General features: G+C 42.5%; 3 protein-coding genes across 8 annotated transcripts; 1 reads left to right on the top strand and 2 right to left on the bottom strand.

Moving 5' to 3' along the window:
* Window positions 1-1,581: 1,581 nt before the first annotated feature.
* LOC102081697 (uncharacterized) lies at window positions 1,582-6,692 on the bottom strand. Of its 5 annotated transcripts, XM_025906536.1 has the most exons (7): window positions 6,309-6,393; window positions 6,041-6,087; window positions 5,680-5,861; window positions 4,827-4,907; window positions 4,458-4,530; window positions 2,026-2,114; window positions 1,582-1,922 (listed from the first exon to the last, which is right to left on the bottom strand). In XM_025906536.1, the coding sequence occupies exons 3-7, from the start codon at window positions 5,858-5,860 to the stop codon at window positions 1,690-1,692; spliced, it is 657 nt and encodes a 218-aa protein (XP_025762321.1). In that variant the 5' UTR covers window position 5,861; window positions 6,041-6,087; window positions 6,309-6,393; the 3' UTR covers window positions 1,582-1,689. The 5 variants fall into 5 exon arrangements, with proteins under 5 accessions (XP_025762321.1, XP_025762324.1, XP_025762322.1 ...); XM_025906539.1 differs by lacking the exons at window positions 4,458-4,530; window positions 4,827-4,907 and having other exon boundaries at window positions 6,309-6,692; XM_025906537.1 differs by lacking the exons at window positions 4,827-4,907; window positions 6,041-6,087 and having other exon boundaries at window positions 6,309-6,685.
* A 4,950-nt stretch (window positions 6,693-11,642) lies between these two features.
* On the bottom strand, window positions 11,643-14,176 carry timm29 (translocase of inner mitochondrial membrane 29). 2 transcript variants are annotated; one of them, XM_005468606.4, is made up of 2 exons: window positions 14,020-14,176; window positions 11,643-12,600 (listed from the first exon to the last, which is right to left on the bottom strand). In XM_005468606.4, the coding sequence occupies exons 1-2, from the start codon at window positions 14,060-14,062 to the stop codon at window positions 12,002-12,004; spliced, it is 642 nt and encodes a 213-aa protein (XP_005468663.1). In that variant the 5' UTR covers window positions 14,063-14,176; the 3' UTR covers window positions 11,643-12,001. The 2 variants fall into 2 exon arrangements, with proteins under 2 accessions (XP_005468663.1, XP_003446441.1); XM_003446393.5 differs by lacking the exon at window positions 14,020-14,176 and adding an exon at window positions 13,042-13,258.
* A 102-nt stretch (window positions 14,177-14,278) lies between these two features.
* On the top strand, window positions 14,279-21,202 carry yipf2 (Yip1 domain family, member 2). The gene is made up of 9 exons (XM_003446439.5): window positions 14,279-14,557; window positions 14,709-14,774; window positions 18,140-18,294; window positions 18,377-18,457; window positions 18,557-18,644; window positions 19,173-19,289; window positions 19,377-19,543; window positions 19,985-20,167; window positions 20,247-21,202. Exons 2-9 carry the CDS (start codon window positions 14,744-14,746, stop codon window positions 20,340-20,342), a joined length of 918 nt encoding a protein of 305 aa, XP_003446487.1. The 5' UTR covers window positions 14,279-14,557; window positions 14,709-14,743; the 3' UTR covers window positions 20,343-21,202.
* The last annotated feature ends 3,370 nt before the right edge of the window (window positions 21,203-24,572 follow it).

Here is a 24,572-nt window from a genome sequence, read left to right as displayed (position 1 = left end):
CCACAGAACCACCACTCTGTCTCTCTCTCCCTCTTCCTTTCATCCTCCCGTCCGTCTTCTTTCTCTCACCACCTTCTCAGCAAATCCCTGCTCTTTCCTTACTTCCTCTCTCCTCCCTTTTCCTGTTCCTCTTCCTCCTTGCCTGTCGCTTAAAACACTCTTTCTCTTGCTTTTCTTCCTCTCCGGTGGGCTCTCCGGTGTCTTCTTCCTACTGCTTTAAACTGCAGACTGTCTGGCGAGAGAGAGAGAGAGAGAGAGAGAGAGACTATGGAGCAATGGGAAGTGCAAACTGGGACACACACACACACACACAGCCTCTGTCAGTTTGAATGAATATTGTGCACACTCGGCTTGTCTCTCCTCCCCCTCTCTTTCTGTCTCCCTCCTTCCCTCTCTACCAGACACCCCTCCTCCACTTCTCTCTGGCTTTGCCCTTCTTCTCTCTCTCCTCCTTCCTCCCTCGTTGCTGCTGCTTTCAAACATGTTCACACTCCAAGACTGACTGACATTATAGAGCTGCACTTACTGACCCCCCACCCCAACACACACACACGGACACACACACTTCTTAGTCTCATGGACCCAGACTGTTAACCCTTTTGATGCAGCTGCACATCCCGTCTGTTTGGATTTAATTTCATCTTCACAGTGTGAGCTGTTTTCCAACCACTCATAATCATACTTTCATGAATGTGTTGCCATTTTTTATTTTATTGTATAGTGACTAAAATAATCAAGAGTTCATAACAGAGTAACTTTATCTGCATTTACAAAAAAAAACTTCCTATGAGTTTATCTGTGAAATATGAAAACTCATGTCATTGTGATATTTGAATAGTCAATTCTTGAACTTAGTGAAAGTGAAATGTGTGGGGAAAGGAAGAAAAATGGACACGTGCAAGAAATCTGAGTGACTTCAACAACGACCAAATGGCAGTGCCTAGATGACTGCAAAACACAAAAGACTGCTCAAGATTATTTGATCTTGTGGGTGTTTGCCATTATGTATATATGAGTAATTAATCTAGCGATCTATAATCAGCAGTGAGCCTTTTATCCAGTGTAAACACGTTGATGTAGCGCCACATGAATGAACCAGTTCTCCACCTGTTGCAGCTTTTGTTTAGTAGGCCTTTATGCACTGGACACGTAAAAATTTGCTTGACTATTTTGAGTTTTAAAAGTATTTTTTGGACTCCCTTATTCTCAATGCAGCTCTGTAATTTCACAGGACAAAACTACAGCATTTATTTTTTTTATATCATGTTCAATTTTTCTGCATGCAAATAAACTGATCTGACTAATCAGACCACTGCATTTGGCAGCCAGTGCACTTGTAGCTCAAAACCACACCGGTGCTGAATATGCACATATATGTAAATGGTAAAGTAACACTGTTTTACCTCAGACAGACAGCTACATGCTCTCTGAAATTATTTCTCTGTCTCCTCAGATGTGGTACCAAGTCTGCCAAAAAGAGCTCAAACTGCCCCAGTGAGATCATGAAATATATACTAAAGCAAACATGATACAGCTTCCACCATGAAATTCTCCCTGCTGCCGCCTTCTTGTGAGAATTGAACCCCAAATCTCAGTTTCTTCTTCTTCTGTTTAGAAAGTCCAGCTCTTCATCGCTTGAGCTCTTCTTCATTTTTCAGTGCATTTTTTTAAGGATGAAATTTTCAACTATCATTTTTTTTTCAGGAAGAATTCAGTGTATATATAGGTTACATAACAATATAATACATATTCAAAAAAATTAGATTTTTTTTCCAATGCACTGTTTGTTTGAAGGTCTTTGGAGTGGCCCACCAGCTTGCAGTGGATCTCAAAGCAGAAGAAAGACCAGAGAAGCAAACTGCAGTCCAAGGTGGTAGGATTTGTGTCAGGTAGGCCAAAGCAGGACCCAAACGCAGGACTGCCTGTGTAGAATACAGTTCTTTTATTAACAGTGCAAGAATAACAAATGGTGCAAATAATCCTCAGTGCGTGCTCTCTTCATGAGCTTGTTCCCTGCTCCCGTGCCTTGACTTCTCCCTGTGATCCGTGGTGAGTATTTCCACTCTCTGTGTACAAACGTGTCCAGCTTCCTCCTCTTGTTTCCCCCAACTCTCCTGGAAACAACAGACGCTGCAGTAAGTACAATTCCTATGACCTACCAACACAAAACACTTTCACTTCATTAGCTGGGGAACTGACTGCATTTCTCACAAAGATCCAGCGTCAACTGAAGCTCAGTGTGGTGGACAAGTCGACAGACCAGAGTTGCAGACCGAGTATCGTATGGAGGTGATTAAGAATCTGGCAGCTTGGATCTGGTCCTGGCCAACACTGCCACCACCCCCACCGGCATTCCCCGGCGGCGTGGGAGTGGAGGAATACCAGCCAAGGTGCAGCCTGCCTCCGTGCCCATACCCACTCCTCCAGTGGGAGCGGCTGGTGCACAGCAGGTGCCCGCACCCGTCCTGGCTACCCGGAGGAGGACTGCTGAGTGACCAGCGTATCCTCGACCGGGCCTGCCAGAGGTGGAAGAGGCACACGAGGGTCCATGCCTGCCGGAGGGGGAGGAGGTGCGCAAGGGGCTGCTCCTGCCAGAGCTTGAGGAGCTGCGTGAGGGTCCACGCCAGCCGGCGGTGGTGCAGGGGCCGCGCGAGGGGGTGCTCCAGCCGGAAGCAATGGTGATGGAGGAGCCTCGCAAGGAGACAGAGGTCCCTGTACAGGGGAGCCTACTCAACCGGAGCCATACCCCTCCCAATCCACCAAACACTGAAAGCCCCTACCATGACACCTGGCATCCATAATCTGTGTAATGGAGTAAGCCGGGGTGCCGTCAATAACCCGGGTGGGTGGTGGGGGGCCTGAAAGACAGACACTTGACTGGACCGGACAGGCTTTAGCTGGGAGACATGAAAAACATTATGAATCTTCATATCTTGAGGTAAGTTATTGAACTTACCTCAAGATATGAAGATTCATAATGTTGGCAGGCAGTCACAGAATTAATCACAGTCACAATGTCTTGATGTCATGCTCAATAATCCAGGTTAGTAAAAGTTGATTCTGTTCATAGTTCAATGTTAAACATGCCAATAAAGCAAGGAGAAGGCTTTTTGAACTGGGTACATAATGGGACATTTGCTCTAGACAACCATACTTTCTGCCCTGGACTGCAGGAGAGGCGATCCTGTAATGGTCAGCCAGTCGTTTATTTTGGTCCTGGTCCTGAGGAGAGCGACTTAGGTCAATTTCCACAGGCACCAGCAGCAACGGAGGTGATGCTGAACCGAGGGAACCTCGTGTTCCCCTTCAGTGATGGACAGGAGCGGAGATTGATATCCCAATGAAGCCTCATACGGCAACAGACCAGTGGCAGAGGAGGTCATTGAATTATGAGCATGTTCCACTCATGATAGGTGAGTGGAAGTGGGACTGCTTTGAGGAAGCCACACAGTGGAAAGCAGACTCCAACTTCTGGTTGGCCCTCTCTGCCTGCCCGTTGGTGTAAGGATAAAACCTTGAGGAAAGACTCACTTGGGCTCCCAGCACGGTGCAAAACTCCTTCCAAACCTGCGACATGAACTGCAGACCACGATCGGACACAATGTCTCGAGGGATGCCGTGTAAGCGGAACACATGATCAGTCAGCAGCTTCGCCGTCTCTAATGCAGTGTGCGATTTGGGCAGAGCAATAAAACTTGCAACTTTAGAAAACAAATGGTGAGTATGGCATTGGCAGTCCAGTTATAAAGTCCAGTGCGATGTGTGATGAGGGCCTTCTGGTTATAGGTAGAGGCCTGAGAGACAGGGAGTTGGACGCTTTATTCTGCCCACAGGTAGGGTAAGCAGAGACAAAATCCTAGACGTCTTGGCCCAAAGACGGTCACCCAAACAAGCGTTGCATGAATGATATAGTGCGCTTCTTACCAGGATGGCACGAAAACTTAGCATAATGGGCCCACTGGATAAGCTTGCCACGAACCACAGGGGGCATGTATAGCTGGTTTGTAGGACCCGTCCCACGGTCAGGTTTCTCCTGCTGAGCGCTTCTGATTAGGGCCTCGATCCCCCATGTAAGGTACCCAATGATGCAGGCCGCAGGCAGGATGGCATCATCCTTCTCTGACGCCTTGACCGAGAGAATTGCCAGGAGAGTGCCTCCGGGTTCACATTACAGGAGCTGGGTCTGTATGTGATGGTCAAATTGAACTGAGTAAAGAACAGAGCCCACCTGACCTAACAGGAGTTAAGGCGCTTAACCGCTTGAAGGTACTCGAGGTTCTTGTGGTCTGTCCAGATGACCAATAGCTGTTCCATTCTTTCCAGCCAGTGCCTCCATTCCTCCAGTGCAAGCTTTATGGCCAACAATTGCTGATCCCCTATGCCGTAAATCCGCTCTGCCAGCGAGAGACGCAGAGAAACAAAACAACAACAAAAAAATGCACATGGGTAAAGCTTACCTCCTAAAACGCTGTGACAACACAACTCCAAAATCTGATGCATCCACTTCTACTATGAACGGCTGAGAGAAGTCTGGGTGAACAAAAATGGGAGCAGAGGCGAACTTCTGCTTGAGTTGAATGAATGCTTGCTGGGGAACACTGGAATAAGACCTTCAGAGAAGTTAAGCATGTGAAAGGCAGAGCAATGCGACTGAAATCTCAAATGAAATGTCTGTAAAGATTTGCAAAGCCCAGGAACCTCTGCAGCTGCTTACGGGTCTGGGGCTCAGGCCATTCAACCACCCCTTTTATCTTAGCTGGATCTGCCTGTAGCTGGCCTTGCTCCACAATAAACCCCAAAAGAGACTGACTGAACATGGAACTCACACTTCAACTCTTTGACAAACAGTCGATCCTCCAACAGCCGCTGCAGGACCTGGCGGATGTGCTTCTCATGTTCAACCGAGACTTCAGAATCAGAATATTATCAAGGTACACAAAAACACAGTGGTTAATGAAATCTCTCTAAACGTCATTAACCAAGGCCTGAACAACTGTGGGAGCGTTGGTGAGGCTGAAAGACATGACCAGGTAAAGTCCAGTTCACTATTAACTTTTTATAATTAGTTGAACATTGAACATCAGGGACTGAAAATGTTGAGTATTGAAAGCCATCTTTCACTCATCTCCCTCCCTGATCCTGACTGAAAGTCAATGGTGAAAATAAGCTCAGGAACGCAGTTGAAGCAGTTCAAAAGTTGAAGAAGTTCAAAAGTGGAAGACAGCAATGGCATGGGATACTTATTTTTATGTATTTAAGTATTTTTGTGGTCTTGTTCAACCCCCAAAAGGCAATGCACAGACGGAGGGACTTCCCCAAGTGGGGTGGCCTGAGTGTGATGGGTAATTTAAGTGAGCCTGGCGCAGTTTAAGGCAGAAACCTGTAGGAGTTCAGTGAGTGGTGTCAACGGGAGGTTTAATTCCTTAGCGAGTGTTTGATCAATGAAATTTTACTCTGTGCCTGAGTCAATTAGAGCATTACACTGGTGGGTTTGAGTGCTGAGTATGAATTTTGCTGAACACTGAAGACCAAGTAGGGAGGCGTCTTTGAATGTGTCTGCCAGCATCCCTACTTGTACTGATGTGTCTGCTCTGTCAGCCGAGCAGAGCATGTGTCTGCATAATCTCCCCTAATGTCCCTTTTCCACAGAAAAAAACAAAACACAAAAACACCACTCACAGGCCCGCTGCCATCTCCTACAGTCCGAGGGTGAAAGTTGAGCCCGGCCGAGCTGCATCGGTTGCTCCTCCTCCTCAGCAGCCCCCCTCGTCTCTGGGCTCTGATCCCCGGAAACGAATCCCCCATGGGGTCGTTGGAAACTGGAAGCTCGCTCGCCATATTCCTGCATGTGGTCATCCATCCTAACACACATGGAAATTAATGCATTCAATGATTTAGGCAATTCTCTGGCGGCTAATTCCCATTTCAGCTCCTCATTGAGGCTGCTGAGGAAAGTCCCCCCAGAGATCATTGTCCCCCAACACCATGTCCTCTGCCAATATCCAAAAGTCAATTTAGAAATCAGCCACGCTTCTCTTACCTTGCCGAAGGTTGAACATTTTGTGTCCGGCTGCATCCGGGCTCACGCTTTTGCCAAACAAGAGAATTTGGCGAGAAAGTCATAGGATAGGATAAATAAGATAAATCAGGGCGAGCCTTTAGAGCTGCCTGAGTCCACTTCAGTGTGTGACGCTTCAACAGCTCCACCATAAAAGACATTTTTGAGCTGTCTGAGGCATAGGCTCGGTTTGGCTGGCGAAACACAAGCGTACATTGAGTGAAAACTCCCACTGTTCTGTCCAACTCACCCAAGAACTTCTCTGGAATTGGTAGTTGATGTTCCCATGGCCAGGAGGGCGGCGGGTCTGTCAGGTAGGCCAAGGCAGGACCCAAATGCAAGAGTGCCTGTGTAGAATACAGTCCATTTATTCACAGTGCAAGAATAATAAATGGTGCTCCCGTGCCGTGACTTCTCCCTGTGGTCCGTGGTGAGTATTTCCGCTCCCTTTTGCTGTCTATGTAGAAGTGTGTCCAAGTCTCTCCACTCGTTTCCCCCAACTCTACTGGAAACAACATTTGCTGCAGTAAGTAGAATTTATACAGTCAGCCATCATGAAACACTTTCACTTCACTAGCTGGGGAACTGACTGCAAAGATCCAGCGTCGACTGAAGCTCAGCTACTCTGTTAAGTAGCTCCCTCGATGAGGCTGATCAGCAACAGGTGAGTGTGATTACTCCTCAGGTGTGGCTGGCTCCACAGCGGGAAAAACTCTCCAAAACTCTCCCTGGTGCCGCAGGAAAACATTGATAGGAGGAAACGAGGGACTGGGAGTGAACAACACCACACACAACATAGACATGGCAGGTCGACCAGCGGACTGCAGACCATGCAATGAACTGACGACCATGAGCTTTAGGCTTAAGAGCAACAAGGGTTTGTTCACTTTTAAGTGTAGATGTTGGTGTTCTATTAAAAACAGATTTTTTAAAAATATATTAATGTAAAAGAAACCTACCCACTGACCTAACCTACCACCAAATGTATCTAAGTGAGTCTCAGAACATAACAAGGAGCAATGGAAGATGGTGACCTAGTCTGGTCAATTGTGGTTTCCTGAACATCATTATGACATATGAGTGAATCATTTACCCCAGAAAGAGATCACAGCAGGATGCACTATTAACAGATGAATGCCAGTCAGCAAAGGAAACACGATTTTCTGAGTAATGTTCTCCTGCGACAATCTTGGTTCTGACATTCGTGTGGATGCTACTTTGACCTGCCTCATAGAGCTATGAGCAAACACTTGGGGGAGAGTGGGAAGGAAAAACTCATTTTTAACAGGAAGAAACCTAGAAACTGACATTAGCATTTTATCCCGTAAGCTCTTCAGGGAAGACTTTATTGAGGTCACGGACATGTTAGAAAAATTGCCTTTTTGCCATGGACTAAATATCTTTACTCTTTTTGAAGGTTATGTACACATGCATTTAACTTAACAGTATTTTGTGATGCCCATGGTTTCTTTCAATAAGATAATGTGCCCTGTCACACTGCAAAATATATTCATATTTTTAACTTCCCAAATCTCAGGTTGTTCAAGTAGATATGAAGAGAAGGATCAGCTGGTAATGTCCTGTGGCTGACACGAAAAGGACACAATTGGAGGCCTTGTCTGGCTGATGTCCAGGTGAGTCTGGGGCTTTTTGGTGGCATAAAAGAGGCACAATATTAGACTTTTTAAAATAAATGTTGTGGCTGATCAGTGTATATCAGTACACACATGAAAATCTAGTGCATTTGACATGTGAAATATGTAATAAGAACATGTAATTTCATATGTAAGTAAAAAACTTGTTACAGTTTTTCATTTTCAGATTTTCCTCAATTCAGGCCCAGCAGACTGTTTGTGACTGCTGTACTTCGTATTGTAATGTGTCTTTGATCTGTCGTTGGTTCTGAAAGTATTTTTCAAACATTATTATAATAATATTAGTTTAAATTGTGTAGTTTGACTCCATCAACACTGACCAGTCACGGCCATCTTTACTTGTAGTTTCATTTCCATTCTTCCTTTCTTCCATCCCCTACAACTTCTCCCCCACTCTCTCCACCATGCTCTCTCCTTAGTTACATATTGATTAGGTCTCTCAGTGTGTGCGTACGTGTGTGTGCATGTCTGTGTGTGTGTGTGTGTGTGTGTGTGTGTGTGTGTATGTACATGCCTGGTCCTGCTGTGGTCAATGAGGTCAACATGGTGGCCAGACAGGCTTCTACCCCCCAACACACCCACCCGTTTTTGTTGTTTTTTCTCCCTGCCTTTTCCATCTCCTCCTTTTCTCCCTTCTACAGTCATCGAGTGTAGTTAGATAAACGCAACTTTGAAGGAGTCAAAGTCAGAAAAGATCTCAGTTGGTAGTAGCTGAAACCAGAAATAAGCACTTCTCTTTAGTGAACTTCCCATACTACTAAATGTCAGTGTAGGAAAGTCAAGTTTCTGAATGCGTTTCAGACTGAAGTGAAACTGGAATACCACCACACATGAGCAGTAAAGGTCAAAAACTTGCATTTTTACAACTGGAGTGTTGCACTGTGTCTTTGGACGCAGACGATGTGCCTCTTTTCTTGCACTGGAAAAAAGAGGCAGCCTGTTTTTCAAACACCACCTGACAGCAGCTGCCCTCACTGACCCTTTGGCCATCAGACTTGGTGTCTGAGTGGAGGAGGGGTCAGGATGGATGGGAGCACTGGGGTCAATAGAGGCCATAGGGCAAAGACGGAGGGAGAGCCACAAAGAGGAAACTCAAAAGGATGCAGCACGAGAGAGGGCAAAACAGATAAAGCAGGAAAGACGTGGTGTGGTCAGTGCTTAGTGTTCAGATTTTATGATCTGATTTTATAATCTGAATACAAACTCAAGTTAAGTTCTTAATGAAGCAAACAACAAACATCTAAGAAAACTACAGTTTCTTAGGAGCTTATCCTCAGTCACTCACTTAGTTGGCCAGTCCGTCACTTTGATTCAAATTTAAATAGCTCAACAATTACTAGATGGACTAACATTTACTTTTAGTTATTAGTTCTACGGACCACCTTCCCCATGCCATGGTGGAGGGCATTAGCTAAATGTGGTGACATTTCAGCTGGTTTTAATGTGTTTGGGTTTTGTTTTTGACATGCTCATTACCAGTCTCCACAGAGAGGTGACCCCCAATGAGCGCTTTGACAACAGTGGGAAGGAAAAACTCCCTTTTAACAGGAAGAAATTTCAAGCAGAACCAGGCTCAGGGAGAGTCAGCCGTCTGTCGTGATCAGTGTGGGGGGAGGGGAGGAAGACAGGACAAAAAGCATGTTGTGGAAAAGAGCCAGAGATGAATAATAACTCATTAAATGATTAAATACAAAGTGGTGTATTTAATGTATGCTGTACTTCCATTAAACTATTGGTCAGACTAACTGTTTGTCCATTTAAAGTATTTATGCCAAGCTAACTTTAGCTGTTCAATAAAATATATTTTACAGTTCCACATAAATATATTATTGAAATGCTACATTTAAACTAGATGGTACCAGGCTCATAATTATTTTTGCACTAGAGCACCCTCTGGTGGCAAAATCCAAACATGAACACCAGTGTAGTCCTTAGAATACAAATTGAGCAGAAATCCAATAGCAACAACTTAGAAAACCTGCTGACCCGTGGCCTGTGACTCCCTTAGCATGACATCTGATAGCCCTTGCTACAGGGTCACAGTAGTGACATCATGGGTCACCTCACTGTGGTGCAGTCTCTTTCCTGTGGTTAGGTTATCAGTGTGAGGGGTCAGACTCATTATCCTTCTCAGGGGTGTCAACTGAACTGCTAAGACGTACTGTAATTGCATTTGCCATGTGACAGTGCAGGCAGCATTGCTGCACAGCAAACAACCTCATCAGCAACATAAATGTTATTGCATTATAAGGTGCAGGTTATGATGATAATGTGTGGTGTGCATAGGAATACAAAGTCCTGTTGTGTTAGATACATATCATTAAGACCTGTTTACATCCATATCACCAATGTGAGTTTGTTATGGGATTAATGCAGAGGGCTTCACATCGTCTGTTTAGAATTCCCCAGTAACTTAACAAATTTTTTGGATTGTGGGAAGAAGTCTGAGCAGCTAGAGAGAGTTCATAGAAACAACACAGAAGGCCCCCAGCTGGCTCTTGGATTTAAACCCAGGCCCTCTGTACTGTGCAGCAATAGTGCTGACCACAACACCACTACACCTATGTAGAGTCTAAAACACAGTAATTCTTTATTTACTTATGGTCCACAGTGTGAGCTGGAAAACTCTGTCAAATATCGCCAATTTTATTTTTACGTTGGTAGTTCAATCCCTAGGCTCTTCAGTCCACATGCTGAAAAAGCTTATCCCTTCTTCATTGAAGTGTAATTATTAGATTAAAAGCAAACTGATGTAGAAGTGCTTGAGATGAGTGAGATGTGTTATGGAAGAACTATCCCATTTCTATTCTATTTCTGAAAAAAAAGGCTTTCTTGAAAATACTTCAGAGCGGGCTTGAACCCTAATTCTCTTTCAAAGTTTTTCTTTGAACACTGGCTACTTTTAAAGTAGTCAGTTTAATCCAGCCCTATATCTGACCATTTTCAGATGAATGTTTTTTGTTTGGTAAACTACTCAGCACTGACTTGTAAATCATTCAAACATAAAAAAGGAACAAAAATCAAGAGGTGAGCTAGTATTGTGTTTACATATAAGGGACAACTTAGCAAATAACCAGTTTTAAATTGTAACTTTAGGCAGTTTTTTCAAACACATCATTAGTTCCAGCTTCTTTAGTTGATGAAAAAAGCCAGAGAGGGCATTTTGACAGGCATAGAGTTGTATTTTTTGCACCAAAAAAGGTGATTCCCAAAGAGCCAAAGGACCTGAGATACACAATTTACTCTTCACCAAGATCTCAACAGAAACGGTCTCACTGGAACAGAAGCTGTGAAGAAGTGCAAACAGTGAGACACTATGGACCTAACTGTAGGTTTCACAGACAGCACCAAGACTTCAGATTCACTTGAGTTTTGCATTTTTTTTTCCTTTTGTTTTAATCATTTTTCTCTCTACATTGCTTGGTTATGTGTGGATAACCAGGTAGCTGAGAAGAAATACTAGTCATTTTTTTATATTAATAGTGTGACTAATAATCGTTTATAAGCACATACTTAATTTTATCTCCGTGTATTTTCATCTGTTTTGTTCCAGAGCGTACAGCCAATTGTACACATGCAAATACTATAAATACAGTTCATTGTATTTCCAAATTATATGGCTCTGTACCTCCTCACTACATTGCAGTTTTACCTTCACTTTTTTTGCTACAAAATACTTTTCAGACTTGAGGATTTTGCAATAAAAGTTTTGTTTAGTGGGAATCTATTATCACCTCTAGTCATTAGCAGTTATGGTTACGTTTCATAGCTACTATTCTCAAGTTTTACTGCAACTAGATGTGAGGAAAGGTTGTATTTGCAGCAGTGCAGTTCTTTTCCCTTATCTTTGTTATACTTAAATACAACAATAGGATTTGTGCTTTCAAAAACTCTACAGTTGCACACAAAATCCACAACAGTCATGTCAGTCTGATTAGTGATGACAGGTCTTTAATAATCACCCAGAGTTCATATCAGTGTGTCACATCCAGATCAAATGCAAATCACATGTTACACCTTAACATCTGTAAATAATTGACAGATTCGTTGTCACATGGTTCACAGTATAAATGATATACAACATTTTCTGTAAGAAAACAAAAACATGTCAGAAAGAATTCAAGTGTTTCTTTTTACTTTGTTTCCTCTGTCTCGGTGGCAGAATCATCATTTGGTCAGCGACTGATATGTGTGTGTGTGTGTGTGTGTGTGTGTACACAGTCAGGCTTCTGTCCTGCTGCGTGAAGTGCGAGGTTGCTCCTCTTCACTCTGCTTTCCGTCTACCACTTTAGTTTTTGTCTCCCTTGTCCTCCACGCTCACTGGTAACCACGACTCTCTGTGCAACTTCTCATTCCTTTCCACCTCCTCAACGCTGGGTGGTGACGTTACCTGCATGTGCGCTGGCAAATGCTTGAATTCATCCTCGTTCACGTCATAGTCCTTCATCTTTGAGTCCAGGATCCACCAGTTGCCAGCAAAGCCAATGTCCAACACCCGCTGAGGGATCTCCCTCCAGGGTACTGACAAGTTAGAGCACTGGGCTTCGTACAGCATGGCGTCTGGGTCGTAGTCAGCGTAGTACACCACAGACAGAAGACCCAGGCTGGCATGGCGGAGGCGGCCCTCGTTACGGAGCTTCACCAGACTCTGTACATGGACATCAGAGATGCCGCTGCGGATCCAAGGGGACAGCAGTCCCAGCTGGTTGGAACGTTTCAGCAGGGCGTCGTCGAAGGACAAGCGGTCAGGTTTGGTGTAGAAGCAGGCCCAGGCACCGCCCAACAGCGTCACATACACTGATGTTCGGAGTGGCCTCTCCCAGGCGCCAACTACCGCCTCTCTGCACGCTTCTTTGTAGTCAGAGAGCAGGCTGCGACACCACACACCTGTAGGGAGCAGAGGAGGAAAACCTAAGCCTGGATGTAAACCACCTCTCTTCATGCCTCCTTTTCTACATTCACACCCTTTACCATAAAAAAAAAAAAAAAAAAAAAAACACTGGCCAGCTGCAGAAGGTGAGAGGAGTCAGGTGATCTAATCTCCATCTATTTATGATGTTATCACATCAACAACCCAATTCAGCGGCATATAGTTGTTAGGAGGATTAAAAAACTCTATACTGTATAACCGTTTTTGTCAAGCAACCAACATGCACAAATACTAGCAGAATAATGCGTTTAAAATGGTCATTTAAGCAATTAAAATAACTGGGACTGTTTCTGTTATATCACATATGCCCATATAAGAATAAGCTGTTTACCACCGAGCTGGTCGTTAACCCCCTTGCTATCCAGCTAACATGGCTAACCCGTGCCTCGGTTTCTCACCTACTTTGCTGTTTTTCAGCCGCTCCCAGCGGCTCGCTGTGCCCGGAGGCGCCGCTGCTTCCGCCATAGAGCTGAACATCATCCTCGCTACACGAGACGAGGCCATTTTAACGACTTTTATGCACTAAAGACGCTAACCTTCATGCAGAATTGACATTTTAACTATCAAGGGGGACCTCACATGAAGTCAAAATGGCAGCTACTTCTTTTTTTTGGTTGAAAGCTAACAAAAAGGTTTAATTACCGCCATCTACTGGGTTGGAGTGGTGGTGCGAGACTCCAGAAAGAATTAGCCTACAAATACACATCCTGCTACCATAAATTACATTCCATCCCTGCTCACAATTTCTGTCTCTCTTTAAAAACTGAAAAATGCTGCCGTCCCACCATTAATAACTCTTTCCGATAACTGCCAATATCTTCTACACCCCCTTGTTTCTGTGTTTTAGTTTGATAATTTCTCTAGCTTTCCTATTTAACAGCACTGTTCCCCTGTTCCCCTTTCCTTTTGGCACTGAGCAAATTATATTTCCCTGATAGTTGCATATGCAGATGCAGTTAATCCTGTTTAACTATTCTCAACCTAGAAAATATTATTTTTCCCTTTTCTTATTGCCTTGCTTTGGTACATTTTCCCTGTATAGTCTATGAATGTCTTTAGTTTGCCCCTGTGGCCCATCTTTGCTGCCATTTATTTCTTATTTTAAATACTTTTAATGCTTTTACTACTACTTCTTTATATTCCAGCTGGTCCCTTTATGGGTCATCGGAATAGATCATCTGCTTCCATCACCCCCAATCCCTTGCATGCTCTTCTGTCTCACCAACCCTCTTTATGTCCTCCGTCACTACACTTACACCTTCCTTTTGCGTGCAGCTCCACCACCAGCATCCTTTGTCCGATATATTATCCACCCTATCAAACTCTTCTCAACCTTGCTTCTCTTACTTCGTCTCCAAACTGCTCAAAAATCTTACCATGTTCACTTCTGACCACCGACCCGACAACTCCACCAGACATGATAGCGGGTCTCACTCCCTTGCGTGAACCCTTCCTGTCGTTTTTGTTGCTATCCTCCTGTCACAAATCACCCCTGACACTCATCTTCATCCGCTCCACCGTGCCAGCACTCTCTTGTGTTTTTTGTAACGTTAGAACCTTTCAAATAAAGTTATTTTGAAGAGCGCTTCCACGTGACAGCTTTGTTTACGTGGTGACGTGTACCGGAAGCTGTGTTAAATTGACTCCAGTATCAGCAGGACCTGTAAGGCTGTAAAAGACAAGTGTTAGTATTGTAATGTTATTAATGTCTAGCATTTTATTAAGTCCGCTGTTGTCATATATTAAAGTTAGCTTTATTTACAATTTAAATATTAGCTAGTCGTAGCATTAGCTGTCTCTGCTGAGTGGTTGATATTACGCCATTCAGTATCATCATTATCAGCAGCAAGATCCTGCTGAGCAGCGAGGACAGACTGTCAAGACATATTTCACCTCTCTGGTTATTACATTTTGGTACGTTTCACCTTTTCTTGTCGTTTTTTAAAGCGTTGAATTTAATATTTTTATATTATACATTAACTGTAAACTTCATGTGGTTCCCTTGTCGGTGAACTAACAGATGTTCAACATAGCATTTCTTTACTAACGTTCATTTTTCTCTCAGCTCTTGCATGAAGTTACAGGTTGTCCATTGAAGGCATGGCTAGTCTAAACAACCTACAGTTTCAAGGTAAATATGACAGAATCTTTAAAGGAGATATCGGTTGTAAATTTCTGCTTGTTTTGTTCTGCCTGGGTTTCTTTGTTTCACGTGTTAGTTCCAAATAAGGTGGGTGTTTGGCAGAGCTGCACTTGTGTTTTATGCAGAAACCAAGCTGAAACTAAGTGTCCACATGAATCAAAAAACTGGACTCTCCCCTCACCTAGGGGCAGGGGCGGGTCTAGAAGGGTGGCATGGGGTGGCATGTGCCAACCTAAAATGATCTCTTGCCACCCTAGTTTTGCATATGACAGTGTTGTTTATTAAAATAAAATAGCATTAACACTTTGAGCGTAGTTACAGTTAGCAGTGAATATAAATGCTAAAACTGAATATATTGCGTAGTGGTACCTCCCTCCACTATTAACAAATGGTTCAGCCCATAGCGCGGACCGGCTTTTTTCTTGTTTTCAGCCAATGCTTATGATTGTGCCAGACAAGGCAAGGGGAAAAAAATAAAATGAAACAATTTAGGGTGAAATACAAATGTAAAATCAGAGGGTTAATCCAACAAATCATGAAAAATTAGGTTTAAATTTTTGTTCATGACAGTGCAGATTCCTGACATTTTGTGTAATTTAAGCATGTAACGATTTGATTTTTTTCTAACAAAAAACAGTGTGAAACTTACGTTAGACTTATGTTTGTAAATGAACCGCCCCATGTTGTGTAGCTTTCTGTATTTTATTCTTACTGGGCTACATTATTTATTTATTATACAGGCTATACAGTACATAAAATCAAAACTCACATGTTTTTTGTAACTAAATTGTTTAATTATGTGGGCTACAGACAATAATTAAGTTATAGACTATTTTTTATATGAAAATCATGTATACACACTGCATTTTAATCATTTTAACCATATGTAACCACCTGCATATGTGTTTGAAAACAAAGGCTTCGATTTTGCAACCCCATTTGATTCCTTTGCCCCCCTCATGCCACCCTAAGAACATTTCTCTAGATCCGCCCCTGCCTAGGGGTTTTAATTGGCTGTAAAAGAGTTTATACTGCAGTGACCATGCAGAGCACATAGTACAGTAGTCTGAATCACGAAATCAGCGTGAAAACATTGTTGAAAATAAATTATTATTGATTGAAACCATCTACTAAAGGACAAACAGCGACATCTGCTTGCCATACCCTACTATTGCAGTCGTATGTAAAGACGCTCTTCCTGCTTCCTTGTAATACATTTTCTTTTACTTTCATGCAACATGTAACATTGCACCTTGTACTTGGACCCTCTGTCTGTATGTGTAGGTTACTCAGAGGATTATGGGTCAGATTTGCCAAAAAATGATGTTTGTTTTCATTTGCATAATATGCATGGATGCAGTTGAACGTCCTGCTGATTTATGACACACAGTGAGTTCCAGTGTATACTGTGTCAAATGCAATGTTCCCTCTAATTTTTCATGTGTCTGAGCGAACACACAAACTCCTTGAGCGGTCCCTTGGACCACTGTGAGCGACATCAGACGTGTGCACTGTGGTCACGCCAGCATCGAATCCATCCAAGTTACATGGTTTATTAAAATAATCAAATTAAAGCATTTACATTTATGTTAGACTAATTAACTGCTTTAGCCCACTTACAATGAAAAGGAAAAAAAAATCTAGTCATTGACCTGTGCAGTATGTTAACACTATTGGAATTAAAAATAACTTGAACTTTTTAACTTTTTTTATATATATATATATATATATATATATATACATAAAGCTCTGACTTGTATTATGAGTATGAGTATGTGGTCGGGTAGCTGCAAAGTTTTTTGCAGCTACTATTTTTTTTTTTTTTTTTAAATGCAGCCAATGCGCTTTTAAACAAACATTTCAAACTATTTACAGAACAATCAGGTGTTCTGCATTTGATGCCACACAAATTATTTGTGCCACTCCAAAAAATAATTTCTGTCCACTATGAGATAAAGGAGAACACCAGCCTGATACCTGCAGGCCTGACAACAGGAGCTGTATCACTCCTGTAACACCTGTAACATTCAGCAGCCGCCTCATTGTTCTGACACACACAACAAAACTATTGACTACACTACACACTAACTACACAAGATTTGCGCTAAACGTCTCAAATCTCTCACATCTCAGAACACCGCCGTCACTCCTAAAACTTCCCCCCGTTTCTTAACAACTAGATGCCACGTTGCCATATCATTTTTTGATTGGTCGACACGGTACTTTTTTCGACCAATAGGAAAGGGTGGGGGGTTTTTTGGTTTTGGTTTTGCTCACAGGTGGAGAGTGCTTTCGAGGGTTTTCCTTATAAAACGCAGTTTTTACCGTTTCTTCCCGCAGTAAATATAAACAACGATAGTATTCAGGAAGAAAACCAAACATTGCAAATATTTTTATCATAACTCTGGTTTTACGTGGCCTATCAACACAATTTAAAAACTGGTATAAAGTCCACACTTTTTCCGTCAATTGTTCCGTCTGTCCTGCTCACATCTCCAATGGTTGTACATGTTGTCATTAACGTGGCTTCACTCCACATCAGCCACGCCGCTTTGCTAGCTAAAACACCGGTGTCGGCACATAAGGACGCTGTCATAGCCTGTCAACGACGTTGATTCGCTGCGTATATACGAATGTGAATCGCATCATTGGCTGGACTATAGGATAAGGTGGCATCGTTCTAATCCCATACAGGAGCAGCCAGTCACTGACTAACACTGCAAAACAGAATTGTTAAAGTATTAATTTTAATTTCAATTCAGGTTAGATTTTTTATTTTGTGCGCAACGCAGATTTTCTGTGCGCAGAGACCGTGCCAGCAGTGCGCAATTGCGTACGTGCGCAGCTTACAGGGAACATTGGTCAAATGCTAAGTCTTTTCTCTGACCTACTAAACGGCATGCTAGCATGGCTATTGAAACACCTTCATGGTGTGTCGGTAACTTCTCTTCCTGCTTGTTTTCTAATCTTATTCAATAAAATATGTGTTTTAAAACCTTTAACAGAAAGTCTGTCTCTCTGTGAGACAGGCTGATACCAACACTGTGTAATCTAAAGCAGCACAACACTGCTGTTGAATAAAGTGAAATAAGGTATGGACGCTTCTTGCAGGAAGTTGTTTTATTTGTCAAATAATATCATTAAAACAGGACCAGTCTGGTTCAGTGACATCAAGAGCGGGAAACTATAGACAGAAACTGAGATCGCTTTTTCAGTACCTGTTTGTAAATATGCTTTTTAATCCTTTAAAGTTTGACATTTTAACATGAAGTCTATGGGAATTTAATCCCTCTGGGAGTGGTGATCAGAAGAACTGAGCTTACCGACTGCCTTTTGCCCATGTGCATCCATAGAGTTTGAAGAAGCAGCAGAGCTGCTATCGGCAGACCCTGGAGCCTCCACACTCAGTATGTCAGGCTCAAACACCCCCAGCACAACAGCATCAGCAGGAGAAGATGTAAAGCTAGACCTATCTGAGGACGAGGAGGGTCAGCAAGAGAGTTCAGAGGTAAAAACGTTGTGTGGACTACGAATAAAGGTTGAGTTTCTACTTTGAGTGCATATTGGCTGATAGACGTCTGTGCTTCCAGCTGTTAGGAGGGCAGAAACCAAGTGGTGGCTTCTGGACCTTTGAGTACTATCAGTCTTTCTTCAATGTGGACACAATGCAGGTATACCTGACATTTACCTGACACTTTGTCTACACGTAAAGTCTTTGTCAGTCAGTTTGAAGTTCCATGTTTCTTTTGTTTGACCTTATCATGATGCAGGTGCTGGACAGAGTGAAGGGGTCAGTGATGCCACAGCCTGGAAGAAACTTCATCAAATACTACCTTAGGAGTAACCCAGATCTGTATGGTAAGTGGAAGCAAAAATATTTAATTATTAAACTGTATTGCAGGAAGAACATATTTTGCACTGTGCCTTGTGTTATGGGGGGGCAGATCGAGGCGGTAAGTAGATTTTTGGTAGGGGAAATTAGATTCTAGCTATCCCTGAAGATGAGTTGTAGGTGGGTAGGAGATTAAGGGCCAGATTACTGTTGGTTTGCACCAAGGTAAGTCTCTTTTTAATGCTAAACATGTTTAATGTCTCAGGGTCTTTATCTTATTGACTGTATCAGTTAATTCATGTGATTCAGGCACTTCTGATACATGTTAAAAAGCTGTTCAGGTGTCACTTATTGTAATTCCACCTTTAACTGTTTGTTGCCCATAGGTGGCTTTTCTTTGACTTTAAATATCTGCGGATTGGTGAGAAACTCCCTGCATAGTTTGTGTTCTTGTTCTACTCATCGCTTCAAAGGATCCACAAAGTGTCCGTCAATTTTTTAACAGAAGATGAATTAAAAGATGAATGCACTCATATAAGTGTGTGTTTGCGCAGGTCCCTTCTGGATTTGTGTCACACTGGTGTTTTCTGTGGCGATCAGTGGGAACCTGTCCACCTTCCTTGTTGAGCGGGGAAACCCCACCTTCCACTACAGACCACAGTTCCACAGAGGTTAGTGCTGCACACTGTCTCAGTTTGACTCTGTGTCACTGTAGCACACTGGATCTGCATAGCTCTGACTTGTTTCTCTGCCTTTAGTGACAATTGCTGCAGTAGTGATCTTTATGTATGCCTGGCTGGTGCCGATCGGGCTGTGGGGTTTTTTGACCTGGAGGCAAGGGGCCGAGAGGCAGATTGGAGGCTATTCTTTCCTGGAGACTGTGTGCGTCTACGGCTACTCGCTCTTTATCTATATCCCCACCTCTGTGAGTACATCTGTGGTGTTTACAGTTTTAATAAGTTGTATAAATGATCCCACCCATGATACATGATATACATGTATAAGATAGCTCACATTTTCGGAAACCTCTGATGTCATTCTCTATGTCACTTGCCGTAATGTCAAAACTCGCCTTTGGTTCTTCATATTGAATGAGTACGGAGGTTTGTTCTGCCCAATGTTTGGAGTATTTTTGAAGAATAACATTTTCTGTCTGGATAATTGTAATTTATTCAGACAGAACATGGGCACATGGCAGTCGGTAAACTCAGTTCTTCTGATCACCACTCCCAGAGGGATTCATTTAAGGTTTTGATTGGCAGCTGTGCCCCTGGCCAAAAGAAAATGTCAAACTTTGGTATATTTCGACAAAAACCAAAGCAGAAAAAATAATTAGCTGAATAAAAGTTAACCCTGTCACCTTCAGGTTTTGTGGATAATACCATATGACTGGCTGCGCTGGACGCTGATCCTAATCGCCATGGTGATCTCAGGCTCAGTCCTGGTCCTCACCTTCTGGCCCGTTGTCCGTGATGACACCAAGGTGACGGCGGTGGCTACAGTTGTGACCATAGTGGTTTTGCACACACTGCTGGCAGTTGGCTGTAAGGTCGGTGAGCTGCGTGGATCTCAGATGTAGGGAAGGACACCTTTGAACCAGATACTCAATCTCCTCTCTTTTCTTCTAGCTCTACTTCTTTCAGACAGCAGCGTCCACACCAACAGCTCTTCCTACTAGTTCAACTCTCCACAATCACACAACGCTGGCCGTCAAAACCAACTGACCAACACTGAGGAGCAGCAGGGAAATGAAGACCGTCTTTTTTGACAGATAGAAAACGACTAGACTGGAGGACTAGTTGGTTGATTATCACCATGGTGTGATTAATTTAATGCTTCATGGATAAAGTGCTGGGATGGTTGTGTGTATGTGCGTGTGTGTATCGTTTGTCTAACTTATCCTGGGGTGGTTCATCTGTATTTCTACTGTGACTGATGTTTCATGATGTTGAGCGTTGAGCTGGCCTTCCTTAACACTGTGACTTCCGCTCATTTCATGAAGTCCTAAAGGATGCAGGAAGACACTACAAAAGCTAATACATAAAACAATGTCACTCCTACTGATTATCCTTATGACGCATCACATGGACAACAACCAGATTTTTCAAGTTTAAAATGATTAGGTTAATGAGAATGCCCTAAATGTCTCATTTCTCATATAAATACATTTTGTGGCTCGTGGTCAACCCTGTGCCCTCATAGATGGAATTACGTGTGGCACTGCACAAGAGTTCAAACATTGTTCAACAGCTGTTTTACAAAGCTCCGAATGTTATAAGTGATATTATTAGATGACAATGATTGATTTGTTGGTGTGTACATCACTTTAATTTTAGAAGTGGGGTATGCCTCCCTCCCTGCATCCCCTTTACACAAACAGATATATAGAAAAGTGACAATAATGGGGTATTTGTTTATTAAACATGCAGTGATATTGCCCATAAGACACTGCTTGACTTGAGAGCATCTAACAAGCTCTGAACTCTACGCTGCGGACTGGTCAAAAGATGATTGTAAAATAAAATAGCGTTTATGTGGTCCTGCTGGAAGAATATACATGTTTATACCAGTAGCTTGCCTCTAACTGATTAGTTATTCTATCACAAACTGAAACTCCAGCTGCTGCTTCTCTGCCAGGTGGAAATGTAGTTTACCATTTTTACTCACAACACTGAATCCCGAGGCGTTCCCGTGTATAGTTTGCTTCAGTCGGATGTGCGGAAAAGAAATTATTCCCGACTGTAGTACAGCGCTGAATGTACTTTATTGAACCTGCAAAGGGACTCCAGCACATCACCTCCACTCTTCAGCCCTCAGTCACAGAATGACCTCAGCTGCTTTACTTGCATAGACAGTTTAGTGTAAAATGAAGAAAGGGTTGATGGATGTAGAGCTATTTATTATTAATAAACAGAATCTCTACTCCAGATTGTTTGGATTTTATTACTGTTCCAATCTCTGATCACTTCACACACATATGACAGATCACTCACAGCTGAAAAGGATTACAAGGTTTGCAGTTGACCGATGTGAATCACCTTAAGCAACTTCAAAGACTGACTTGAACTAGGTCCCTTATGTGACAGGAAGACTAGAGACATGGCTTTGGTTCAGACTTGATGTCTAACACAGACTTTTCAGACATTTGTCTAGATTTGGGTTTTTTTATGAACAAGCTTCATACTTCATTCTGACCTGTTTTCAATGGTGGTATGCCCAGAATGGACTTGACCGACTTTGACTTTGTGTTAGTGAAATGATTTGAGACGACTATTGACTGCTTTGAAGCTCAACTTAAGATTTTTGTTCTGTAACTATACAGAAGTAAATTGACATGATCCATCATTGTGATATACACTATTCCCATTCCAGGTACATGGTAACAGCAAACCCTGCTAAAACCTTATGCCAAAAATGTAACCTGACATGCATCTCCTGAGAAATGTAACTACATCTCATCATCAGTGCACATCTGCAGTGGATCATCTGACTCCATCTCACCCTATCCCCAGCCTCCCTCTCTTCTGTCACACCAGCCCTCCTCATGTTCTCCTCTACATCCATGAACCTTTCCGTCATCTTCCCTTTTCTCCCTGGCAGCTTCATATTCAGCATCTTTTGTCCAGCGTATCTACTGTCGTTTCTCTGCAAGAACCATCTCACCCTTGCATGTCTTACTTTGACTCCAATTCTCTTCACCTGAACTGTTTCTCTCATATACTCATTTCTAATCTTGTCCCAATAAAAACCCTACAATCTTCAACTCTGCCTTCAGTCTTTATGTCAGTGTCACCATCTTCAAACCATCACAGCAGGTCTCACAACAGTCTTGTAAACTTTCTCTGTCACAGATCATCTCTGATACTGGTCTCCACACATTCTGGAATCTCTTCTTCGCCTGTCTTGTGCACTGTTCGTTTACTTGGGTGGCTGACCCCAGGTATTTAAAGTCATCCACCTAAATTAGTCTACTCCTCTTCTTTCCAGAGCATACTTCCACCTCTCCAGGTTCTCTTCCGTCCGCCCTCTGTTCTCACTACATATCATTATGTCATCTGCAAACATCAGTCCATGCAGAGTCTTGGTGGCCTAATCTGTCAACTTGTCTGTAATTATTGGAAATAAGAAGGGACACATCATTTTCATATGTTCTCCATTTTCAGAATCTCAAAAGTAACTGGAAAAATAACATAAATCGAATCACAAGGATTGTTTTCGATACTTTCATGAGCCCGATGCTGATATTTAGAATAACAAATCCCATGTGTTTTTACTCTGTCCCCTTGTCATTCAGAGCTACGTGAGAGGAGGTTTTTGCCGACTCAGTCAGCCTCGTGATCATCTTAACGCCTACTACATCTGAGTCAGAAAGCAGCCTTCCCACATTCAGATAAAAAATAAATAACACTGCAGTGGAGAAACATGGGAGCAGATTAAACTTGCTGCCCCGGCACTTGCCAGACTATGGATCTCACACAGACACGATAAATTTTACTTTATTTACTTAAAACAGGCTTTCCTGGAACAGAAGACAATAATAATAATATTAGAAATAATAGGCCCCTCTTACACTGAGGGAACCACAGGAGTCTGTATGTTAAGCAGAATATTAGTAACACATACAGACTATGAATTTACAGATAAAACTGAAGATTTTATGCTTCATGCATTCACAACTACTAAAACCGGCTCCATTAAGAAAAACAAGGTAGATAAGAGAGCGTGACCAGTATTTGTACACTGTTCTTCTTCGAGTAAACATCAAATGCACTACAGAAGAATTTTCTTTGTTTTGTTTTTGTCTCTGTCCATTTTCTCAATTCTTTCTCATCTTATTAACAACAAAAACAATGTATAATTGCAACTTTGTAGCTGTAACTCTGGAATTTAGCCAATATTTCAAACAATATTTCTTGTGCTTGTAAATTTAGGGTCATCACAGCAGATCATCTGCTTCAAGCTGATCCTATCCTTTGCATCCTTCTAGGTCACACCAACCCTCTATGTGCTCTTCTTCATTACATCCATGAATCTTCTCTGTGGTCTTCCTCTTTTCCTCCTCCCTGACGGTTCTGTCTTGTCTCTCCAAGGTGGAAAAACTGATCAGTCCCTGTGATATGTTAATTTTTAATCCTGTCCATTCTGGTCACTCCCCAACAAAAATCTTAACATTGTCGAAAAATAAATTTCTAGACCTAATCTTTTAAGGACACAAACAAACAAGGAAACTGGCTCCACAGAAGAGAGACCTGACAGCTGAAACATGTTTCCTATTCCACTTTTATAACATCTAGGAACCTCAGGTAAGCCTGCAGCCTGAGAGGGAAGTGCTCTGTTAGAATAAGGTACTATGGGATGTTTAAGACAAGACAAGGCCTGATTGTTCGTTTAAAAATAAGAGAAAAGAAAAGAAAAGAAAAAAAACTTTTCCAGACCAGAGAAAGATCTTCTAAATCAGGGGCGTCGAACTCCAGGCCTCGAGGGCTGGAGTCGTGCACGGTTTTAGATATCACCCTTTTTCAACACACCTGATTCAAATGATTAGTTCATTACCATTACTTCTGGAGAACTTCGAGACATGTTGAGGAGGTAATTTAGCCATTTAAATCAGCTGTGTTGGATCAAGGACACATCTAAAACCTGCAGGACAGCGGCCCTCAAGGCCTGGAGTTCGACACCACATACACATTTTATAAATTTAAACGCTTTATGATCTCAGTAAATACTTCTCTCATCTTTAATAACATCTAGCTACCCAATTGAATTTGGAGTAGCTGTTTTTTTTTTTGGCTACTGGAAAACAGCATTGTATCAGTGAGTCTAGGAGAAACCAAACTGTTGTCCTTAACACTTACCTCGAGTACAAACACCTCAGTGTGGATTTTCTCAATACTCTACCTCTTGAACTCAAAACTGAACACATCCTCTTCATTTTCCCACAGCCTGGCTGAAAA

The sequence above is a fragment of the Oreochromis niloticus genome, linkage group LG4 (assembly GCF_001858045.2).
Source record: "Oreochromis niloticus isolate F11D_XX linkage group LG4, O_niloticus_UMD_NMBU, whole genome shotgun sequence".
Lineage (NCBI taxonomy): Eukaryota > Metazoa > Chordata > Actinopteri > Cichliformes > Cichlidae > Oreochromis > Oreochromis niloticus.
The sequence above is the reverse complement of the archived record's forward strand: the minus strand, read 5'-3'. Positions and strand labels throughout refer to the sequence as shown.

Excerpts from the sequence above, each read along its gene's own strand:
- LOC102081697 (XM_025906536.1), bottom strand. The coding sequence starts at position 5,860 with ATGGATGACCACATGCAGGAATATGGCGAGCGAGCTTCCAGTTTCCAA. Across the intron at positions 4,531-4,826 it reads GTTTGTCAAAGAGTTGAAGT|ACTTCTCTCAGCCGTTCATA; the intron begins GTGAGTTCCATG and ends TTGTTCACCCAG. Across the intron at positions 1,923-2,025 it reads GATCACAGGGAGAAGTCAAG|GCAGTCCTGCGTTTGGGTCC; the intron begins GCACGGGAGCAG and ends TATTCTACACAG.
- timm29 (XM_003446393.5), bottom strand. The coding sequence starts at position 13,147 with ATGGCCTCGTCTCGTGTAGCGAGGATGATGTTCAGCTCTATGGCGGAA. Across the intron at positions 12,601-13,041 it reads GCTGAAAAACAGCAAAGTAG|GTGTGTGGTGTCGCAGCCTG; the intron begins GTGAGAAACCGA and ends TGCTCCCTACAG.
- yipf2 (XM_003446439.5), top strand. The coding sequence starts at position 14,744 with ATGGCTAGTCTAAACAACCTACAGTTTCAAG. Across the intron at positions 14,775-18,139 it reads AAACAACCTACAGTTTCAAG|AGTTTGAAGAAGCAGCAGAG; the intron begins GTAAATATGACA and ends GTGCATCCATAG. Across the intron at positions 18,295-18,376 it reads GTCAGCAAGAGAGTTCAGAG|CTGTTAGGAGGGCAGAAACC; the intron begins GTAAAAACGTTG and ends CTGTGCTTCCAG.